We start from the raw sequence: 9,051 nt of genomic DNA on the forward strand, positions 1-9,051 counted from the left end.
TGTTGGAGTTAGAATAGAAGGCCTGATCAGAATTATTTCTGCCATGAGAAGAAGATGTGTCAAGGTTCTTCTCCTCAAGAATAAGCATAGAAATCAAATCTTGGAACACGGGGATGTCGTCTCTTGTATTCATGGAAGACCTAAAATGTACATACTCATCTCCTAGACCATCCAAGCATGCACGGACAATGTCATCGTCTTCTACTGAGACTTTAATAGATCCAAGAGCCTCAATGATACTCTTGATCTTCAAAGCATAATCATTGATGGAGAGGTTGTTCCTCTTAACCTGATTTAGCTCCACTTTAGTTGAAGCTTCCTGGCCTTGGTGTTCACCTCGAACACTCTGCTTAAGTTTTTCCATGCAATGGCGGGGGTTTCAGCATCCTGTAGATAGCCCATCATGCCATCTGTGATGCTCATAGAAAGCCAATACATCACTTTGCTCTGGCCTTGTTGCCAGTCCCTCAAAGCTTTCCTTTGTTCCGCTGTAGCATTTGCTTCGGGAATCTCTGGTTCCTTTTCATTGTCTCCTTCTACATAGTCCCAATAACCTTTTTCTTTTAGGAAATTTGTTATTCTGAACTTCCATGCAGGGTAGTTATTTTTCTCAAGCTTCTCAGTAACAATCTGACTGAAACCGTCAGACATCTTGAAGCACTAAGACAAAATAGCTGCAATCTGCAAAAACCTGCAAATCTGTTGAACCTGCTATCGTGGTTCTTGTAACGCTTTCTACACTCAACGAGTGTCCACAATCAAGCGTACATACAACCATTGTACTTGTACAGTAAATCTTTGTATACTGCACTTTGGAGACCTGTTCAGAAACTTGTGCGAAAAACCCCTAAATTTTTTTTCGCTGCGCGAGGCGCCTTCGGCATCTGGTCGTGGATTGCGAACGAAGGGATTGTGATGCTCTTGCTCTCTTAGCCTCTCTTGCCTGCACCATGCTCTGATACCGTGTAAAGAATGAGGATGCAAGAGAGCTACACAAGAAAAGCACAAAGCACACAGAGATGGAAAGCTTCTTCTTCTTCTTCACAGAAAAGAGAGTACAAAATGACTAAGTGCTAAAGCTGAAAAGTAGCACATATGTACATGCGGTCACTAAGTGTGAACTCGCTAGAAGCGTACTAGGCTGGCACTATAAGTGTAGTCCAGCTGTAGAATCACTGGCAGAGATCCTCCGTGTCGGTCACCTAACGCGCCAGTGAGTAAATGCCGTAAGCGGCCAAGACCCGTAGTGGATGCCAGCTCAAGGTGTAGAGCTCGACATCTCAACAAATTATTTGGTAAAGTTAGATATTATATTTTATGACACCCTTAGCGTGCTATTCTCCATTGCAAGTGCCCGTAAGTCTTCGCCTTGTTACGATCTTTTGCAGCGATACCAAGTATGCCATGATCATGGTTTCCGATGTCGTTGGTTGAGTGGTTGTGTTGCTATCTTCACACTTAGGAGATTTGGGATCATTTTTCACAATGGTTGTGGACCTTGTTGAATAAGAAAAATCATTTCGAGTGCCGGAAGACATTGTATGTAAAATAAAAGATGAAAGTCAACTTTCTTGAACTTGTTCACTTAACAAATGCTACTACAAAAACACCTTCCATAACTCTGAAAATTTATATCTTTACATCAATGTGTAGAGGGCGTCCTGCTCTTTGATTGAGGCTATAGATTATCCAACTCGGAGTTCGGATGAAGAAATTATGATCAAAAGAGTAAACTGTTGTCTACTAGGTCAAAAAACGGCTGCAAGAGAGAGAGAGAGAGAGAGAGAGAGAGAGAGAGAGAGCGAGAGAGAGAGAGAGAGAGAGAGAGAGAGATGGAAATGGTGAAGCAAACGTTTAATCCTACCATTACTATAGCTAGGTAGAAAATGTGCGACCAAGCCTCGACACAATGGCCCTTTACCCAATAAGGGGGTGTCCTTGGCAGCAAAAGTTAGATTAAGGTATGAATGTTGGAGCAATTTTACCTATGGAGCCCTTATGGATCTTGCTTGGAAGGGGGGAAGTTAATGTACCAAATCCTCTACAAATTTTTCTGCCTAGAGTTCACTTGTGTTGACCAAGCTAGCAATTTCCTAATGCTCAAGCGTCTATTCCTATGCCAACAAAGCTAGCCTTATACTAGCAAAGCTAGTGCTAGCCATTGTAACCAAGAAAAGGTCTCAAATGTTTGATATTTCATAGGCCTTTGATGGCTCAAGCATTTCCTTATATGGTTACATGACTTCATTTTCTTTGCGTACCTGCATCACTTATCACATAAGATTTAGCCACTTTCCCAATAGATGCAACTAGAGAGGCTAGAGGTATACCATTTTGGATAAACTATCTACTCATTTTGGTAAAATAAAATCTATCCTTTAGCTTGAAATAACACCTTCCTTCTGCTCCATGCCCCTGGATCTAAGAAGATCCATTATTTCTTGAGGGCAAGATTTGCCCCTTCAATGGTGATTTTGGAGGTGAATTAAAAGGTGTAGATATAGGATATATCTTGGGATTTAGCATTTGCTCCTTGGTTGGCCCTTAGTTGAGTTGGTCATACCTAAAATCAAGCTTTTGAGAGCCTTGTGCTTGCATCTGACCATTTACCATGATATGAATGATTCCACCATCTTTACTAGCTAAACCCGAATGTACTTCATAGGCACTCGATGGATGGAAAGGCTCGTTTGTGTTGTCGCCTGCATCCTTGTATTTGTAAGTGGACTTCATCACCTACAAGTGCTTGAATAGAGTGATGCACTTTGTTGCTGCACTTTCACTTGGCTCTGGCTATTTATAGGCAAGAGGACCTCCGACTCTCCACCATACTTCTAGATGACACTCACGTAGGCCATGCACTATTATTTTTGGATATTTTTTTTGAAAATTTTCATAGTACAAAAAGTTCATTTAGTAGTTTCCAAGCGGAGAGTTCTTGGGTGCCAAACTTACTTCAATAAACAAATTACTCATAAGGTAAGTGTTTCATAAAATCGCTAGACAAGGCCGTTCAAGCAAGACTAGTTGACCATAGATTAGAGCTCGAAAAAATTGCTAGGTTTAGTGAAATCCCACCTACAGAATTTGAGATTTGCCTCTAAATTTTTCTCTTGGAAGGTGAGAAAACCTACCAAATTTAGAGGAATTGGCGTTAAAACCTTCAGATAAAGTCAAAATTACCCCTAAATTGTAAGTTTTCCTTAGTATTTGATTGATTGATTGATTTTTTATTTTTTATTTTTTAGAGCACTGCCACAGATCCAGTAGTGACGAAGGCCGGGCATTATTTTGTATTCTTCCCGCCATGACCGTAGTCGGTAACAACAGGCGCAGGAGGCGAGCTCCGTCTGCAGCAGAAACTCTAGCCTCCCCGCTGGCTACTGGATCCGTCTTCCCCTCTCCCTCGCCTCTCATACCATCGTCTTCCCCAGCTGCGGCCAACTCCTCCATTGCCAACATCAGGCTCGCTTTCAATTCCCGCCTTGATTCGCTCCGCAAGGATGCCGATCTCATGCACGCCACGCTGCTGAAGGAAGTCACAACTGCATCATCTCGTCTCTCGAAGCGCCTTAAGGTTAGCGTTTTCTGTGCACATTTTGAGTCTGGTTGTTTTGCCTGCTCTCTAGGTTTTTCCTTCTGCCACGTTTCATTCTTCTGCACAACAAATGCGATCACAGGTGGTAAGGAGAACGGTAAACGTGTTTTGTTCTGTCTGCGTGCTGAAAGTGTACACATCTGTGCTGTAATGGCTATGCTTGATCTTGATTTTTTCTTCACCTGCTACATAGTGCAGGTGGATCCTAGTGCATCATGCACTTTATCATTTATCGTCGCTAAGTTACTTCCTGTGCATGATTAATTGCCTTCAGTTTCAATGCGGATGCACTTCAACTTTTCTCCCATTTTAACAGTCAAGAAGGTTCTTTGAGATTTTCTGCTCCTCAACCGCCTAGAATTCAATTAAAGAAATGCTGTGCTGGTTGCTGTTTCAGCTTGAACTTCAGGCATGTACACAGCACATCGATGATTTCGAGAGAGACTGTGATGCCTTTTCCACAGACTTCAAGGAGGACATGGATGAAATTAAAGTATGCATTTTGCCTTTTCCTTTTTTTGTGTCTCTTTGATATATTTTTACTGTTCGCTGGTCAGTGATTGTCTCTATGGAATTTTCTGAGTGATAAATTTACTGGCTGTACAGGGAGATTATGAGGATTTCATATCCAAGGCGCAAAACTCAAGCTCACAGTGTAGGTTCTTGGCACATTGTTAAAAGATTGTTCTTAATTCAGTCATTTCATTTGCAGTCATTTGCAGATCTTAGAAAGACCCTTCCAGATTTTATGAACAAGGTGGAGAAGGACCTTGAGAAGCTGAGAACTCGATTTGCAACGTCATCATAAATCTGCAGACAACTGTCCAAGCATAGGATGAGCACTTGTAAATGGAAAATGTAAGAAAGATGGCTCACTTTCTGCCATGTAATTAATATCCTCATATTGCAAACGAATGTAGATTAGCTGAACATTTTAGTTATGATCGTCCCATACTGCTAGTGAACATGGACGGACACTATGTAGAAATATTGTAGTTGCCTCTGTACAGTTCTCGTATAAGTAGTAAGTTCTCCCTATGGTTCTTGTTGTGTATGTGTATCTGCAGTCAATGACTGTCGGTGCTTTCATGGCTGCATTCCTGCACGGTAGCTGTTAAAAGAAAATATATTAAAAGTACTTCGCTTAATGGGATAATTTTTAAAAAAAACTGATGGAGGGGTTTGCTTTATTGCTGTTTCTGTGTGGTTCTCTGTAACAATTGGTAGGTGCGATGAGTAAACTTTGAGTGAATGTTAGCTCAATTTATATTCCGGCAAATGTTTGTATATTTCATGCTTCTCATGCTACATTGTATTCTGTCAGGGTCAGTAAGGATGTGGTTGTCCTTCATTTCATGGGGCTTCGATGTATTGAGTGCCTTTTGACAGGCTTGCTCTTCTGAAGATGTAAAGTTCTTTGTGCTTGCATTATGCTTCCAAATCATCTTGATGAAAGCCCTTATTACCTTGTTACCTAGGAGTACTTGCGATGATCAATTTCTTGGTAGCAACCTTGTTGTTGTTAAGGTTCATAAATATTTCTTGCTGGAGTAAAGGCTTTACCTAGCTCAAGCTTAGCCTCTATAAAATCCCAATTTCAACAGCTTATTGTTAACCTCTTGTGGCCATTTTGAGTACACTTCCCTACTCCATGGATTAATAATTTTTAACATGTTTGAGGCCTTTTCTATATTTTCTGCATGTATTTTCTTCCTTCAGTTCAGCAGTATTTTTGTGGCCTTTGTAGGGCACCGCTTTTCAATTACGTCACTATTTGTGAACTCCAGCTGTAAAACAGTTTGACTGATAATGATACGTGATCATATAGCTGGCAACTTTGTTTGGATCACAAGTCCGTAAATTTGAAGTTTCACTTTCCGATAGTTCCACCAGCGGGCTCATGTAATATATACCTTTTTTGCGACAGCCATACTAGTGTCTAATTCATTTATACTTTCACTGCTGATTAGTACACACAGTTGCACATGCAATTCAAAGCTTAATGCTTTTGGGGAGAGATATTAAAGTTCTACCTGACTTGTAGGCATGACTTAATTTTGGGCTTCATGGTTGATGAATACCTTATTACTGTTATTGGTCTCCACATGGAGACATCCGCTCATCCTGAAGCCCCAACATTTTGACATCCAAGCATATTAGTGCCCGAACTAGCGTTTGGTATCTTTTATGTACTAAAAGCATAGGATATTAGTGCACATCTTTAGTCATCCTTATACCTACCACTAGAATATGAATGCATTCCATCCAACACGTGTGTTATTCATAGAATGTGATGTTGGGCTTACTTTACATCAATGGTCGTAGCGTTTCTGTTTCTCTTACGACATACATCCCCATCTGACTCTTTTCTATGGGATGGCTCAGCTTTTCACAAGTAGCATGTCCAACCTTCTTTAGTTCCGTCTATATTGCACCTGGACCTATGGCATGCCCGCATCTTTCTTGACGTATCAGAGATTATCGCGGTGTGAAAATTGTCATGGACTGTTGTTGATACTAGGGGTTAGTTTTTGAGCATACATAGAGTTGTAGATAGTTCAATCTAGTCGCCCAAGTTGCTCATCCCAAATATCTGTTGCTTGAAATCCTGTAGGTTGGCATCTGGTAGTACCATCCTTAAAGAACCCATAGCGACCCAAGCCCAAGCAACCACATGTTCATTTAATCCAAGTCCCATGCAGGCCAAATATTTGACTAAACTGAGAATGGTCCTTGTAGTCGGGGTACAGGAGAAATCTTTTGTCAAAGAAATCCCAGTAACTTTTCTGTGTTGATCTGAGCTACCCCATAAGAACTATTAGGTAGATCGTGAAAAGGCTTCCAACATGTCAACTAGTCTTGTTTGGTGGGCCTTGCTATATAACATCTATAGTATAGGACAAGACATGCAAATTGACTTTTAGTAGCCAACATTGAAGGGAACAAGAGCAAGACTAATTTGGGAAGGGTGGCATAACGTGAAAGGGATATACACTTGAAAAATGCTATGTCTATGGGAGACAGTTAAGTGCATCAATTATTAGAGATTATAAGGGTGGTTATAGTTGAGATTATATCTAAGCGAGGTTGTACTACTATGTCTACACATGAATGTTTTCTCTAGTATACATGCTACATGTAAATTCTTGCAAACGGAAAGTATTTCAAAAAGAAAAATTTCGTTGAATGGTAGGTAGCGCAACTCGTCGGCTCGCATTTTTGAAGATGGATTTTGAGTGTTTTGCCTTTCTTCTTTTATAGTTGTTTGCGTTTTGTCTTTCTTCTTTTGTAGTTATCCCCAGTACAATGAGTAAGGACAATGATACATGTAACTTCACCTTCTGTGTTCTGTGTTACGGCATCGACAATGCATGTTGCACCGTTTGACGCACTGATGTTGATATTTTTAGTGATGATGTAGTGCACACATTGTGATTGAGTATAGCTCATTGAACTTAGGGTCTAGGAGCCACTATTGAAGGACATTTATGTTACCTGTGTTCATCTTCATGTCAAGTTTTGTAATGTCCGTTTGATTGTACAATTTATTCAAGGCAAGGTTGTTATAGTGTTGGACGTTCGACATGTGAATACAGATTATCGTAGTAGAGTTGTTGATGTAGTCATGCATATGCGCTTCATCTATAATAGATGCATCCAAGGTACAATTGATCTCATCTACGATTGGTTTTCATTCACGAAAAAGGTGAAGAATTGAAGCAATTTAGGGTTCGTTGCATGTCTTATACAACATGATATCTTGTACAAAGTTGCATGTAGCCAATGGACCGAGCTTGTGATATGGCATGTGTTACAAAGCTCTCGTGCGTGACTACAAATTGGGGGTAGTTGGGCAAGATCACCGAGCAAGAGAGCACATTTGTTGTTAAAGAGATCTGACAATTTATTACTTGTTACATTGATATTTTGTCTTACAATGAGGTCAAAAGTCGTTTGGGTTAACATGGATAGCTGGTCTATAATTATAATATCTGCCTCTTTTATGTCCAAATATCGCTCATCAGTCTCATGAATAGAGAGAATACCGTTGATTCGTGGTTGGTATCTTGAATTGGTAATGGACTGTAGAAACAATGCTGTTAAGCCTTGTTGCTGTCGCTCCGATGACAAAGCGCCCAACAATAATACAGAAGTGAGGGCAACAGGAGTGTCTATTTCATTTATCTGTGGACCTCGTTTATCACTATATATGTGAGGTATGTCGTAGCGCAACAGAGACATATTTCTAGATTGTGAGCTAAGATGTCACATTGCATGCTCCAATCTTTATACAATGCAGTGATTTCAAACCATGACCTAACATATGGACGGTAAGCTAGTTTCAAGTTGGCTGCAGTTTTCTCTTTAGCTTGGATTATAATCTTCTAGGTCTTGAGAACTTCATATTGACACCTAGTACGGGAGAAATGAAGACATATATAGTATGGCATCAATTATTTAGACACCTAGTATGGTAAAAATTATTTAGAGCTAAAGTAAAGATGCACAAGGTGAATTCACTACTGTGATACACCACATGCATTCACTACTTGTGTATTCACTACTGTAATACATCACATACATTTGGCAAGCAATTGTATGCAAAAAGTTACGTGTGTAGCTCACGTGCAAATGTTGATCGACATTGAGTGTATAGTTCTGAAAATGAGATCCAAATAAACCAAAGCAAAGGAAGGAATGTGAAAAATTATAAAACAAGCAAGTAGATAAAGCATGAATGAACTGCAACAATAAATGAGGTGCTTTACTGACCTGCAATGTTGTACTCTTGCTTTTTGATTGTCCAATCTACAGGCTGATATGTGAGTCAAGCTACAAAATAGTAATGTGAATAGTTAAACATATCGTCTTGCAATGAAATGTCACACTAAAAGTGCAAAGTATATTGCGCACGTCATATAGAGGTGCCATACAAAAATATGGTGGAGAGATGGCATTGTGGTCTCTCCAAAAAAATTATAAGAAACGGAAGCCGTGCCCTACTCTGTAGCGTTTATGTGTTGTGCCAAGCAAACACATACGCATGAAAAATTGGATGCAAATAACGGACCTTGCAATGTTGTCGAGCTGGAGTCGCGCTTGTGCAATTGGAACGTGCAGTGTGTGAATATATGTCCTCCCTGCCATACAAAAAACATGCAGGTGTAACTTTATGCTCTATGTCCTATGATCAATATTACCTTCTCTCTCTCTCTCTCTCTCTCAAAGTTGTAAGCTGCTTCGGTCAGCAATTATGTCTTCTTGCCTCCTTGCTGACTAACCTGCATTATATATCGATACCAAATTGATGTCTGCATTTGCAACCATCTGAACTTGATCCGTACATGGACCTTTGCTCATAGGATCCGCCATTGAATCGTGGTTATTGGCAAGAAGGGAGCTCCAAAGCAGTAACTGCTATGCGTTCAAATCCACACCGCCAGCATTTCTTG

The 9,051-nt window shown here is 40.2% G+C and overlaps 1 protein-coding gene across 1 annotated transcript; it reads left to right on the forward strand.

Annotated features, from left to right (window-relative positions):
- Nucleotides 1-3,260: 3,260 nt before the first annotated feature.
- LOC147433656 (uncharacterized) lies at nt 3,261-4,646 on the forward strand. Its single transcript, XM_086489768.1, has 4 exons — nt 3,261-3,577; nt 3,996-4,091; nt 4,205-4,253; nt 4,321-4,646. Exons 1-4 carry the CDS (start codon nt 3,308-3,310, stop codon nt 4,404-4,406), a joined length of 501 nt encoding a protein of 166 aa, XP_086345894.1. The 5' UTR covers nt 3,261-3,307; the 3' UTR covers nt 4,407-4,646.
- Nucleotides 4,647-9,051: the final 4,405 nt, after the last annotated feature.

This window comes from Adiantum capillus-veneris, chromosome 19 (genome assembly GCF_014529385.1).
Source record: "Adiantum capillus-veneris isolate H3 chromosome 19, ASM1452938v2, whole genome shotgun sequence".
Lineage (NCBI taxonomy): Eukaryota > Viridiplantae > Streptophyta > Polypodiopsida > Polypodiales > Pteridaceae > Adiantum > Adiantum capillus-veneris.

Bases quoted from the DNA above. Each gene is read 5' to 3' on its own strand.
- LOC147433656 (XM_086489768.1), top strand. From the start codon at position 3,308: ATGACCGTAGTCGGTAACAACAGGCGCAGGAGGCGAGCTCCGTCTGCA. The intron at 3,578-3,995 runs GTTAGCGTTTTC...TTGCTGTTTCAG, and splicing joins GTCTCTCGAAGCGCCTTAAG to CTTGAACTTCAGGCATGTAC. The intron at 4,254-4,320 runs GTAGGTTCTTGG...AGTCATTTGCAG, and splicing joins GCAAAACTCAAGCTCACAGT to ATCTTAGAAAGACCCTTCCA.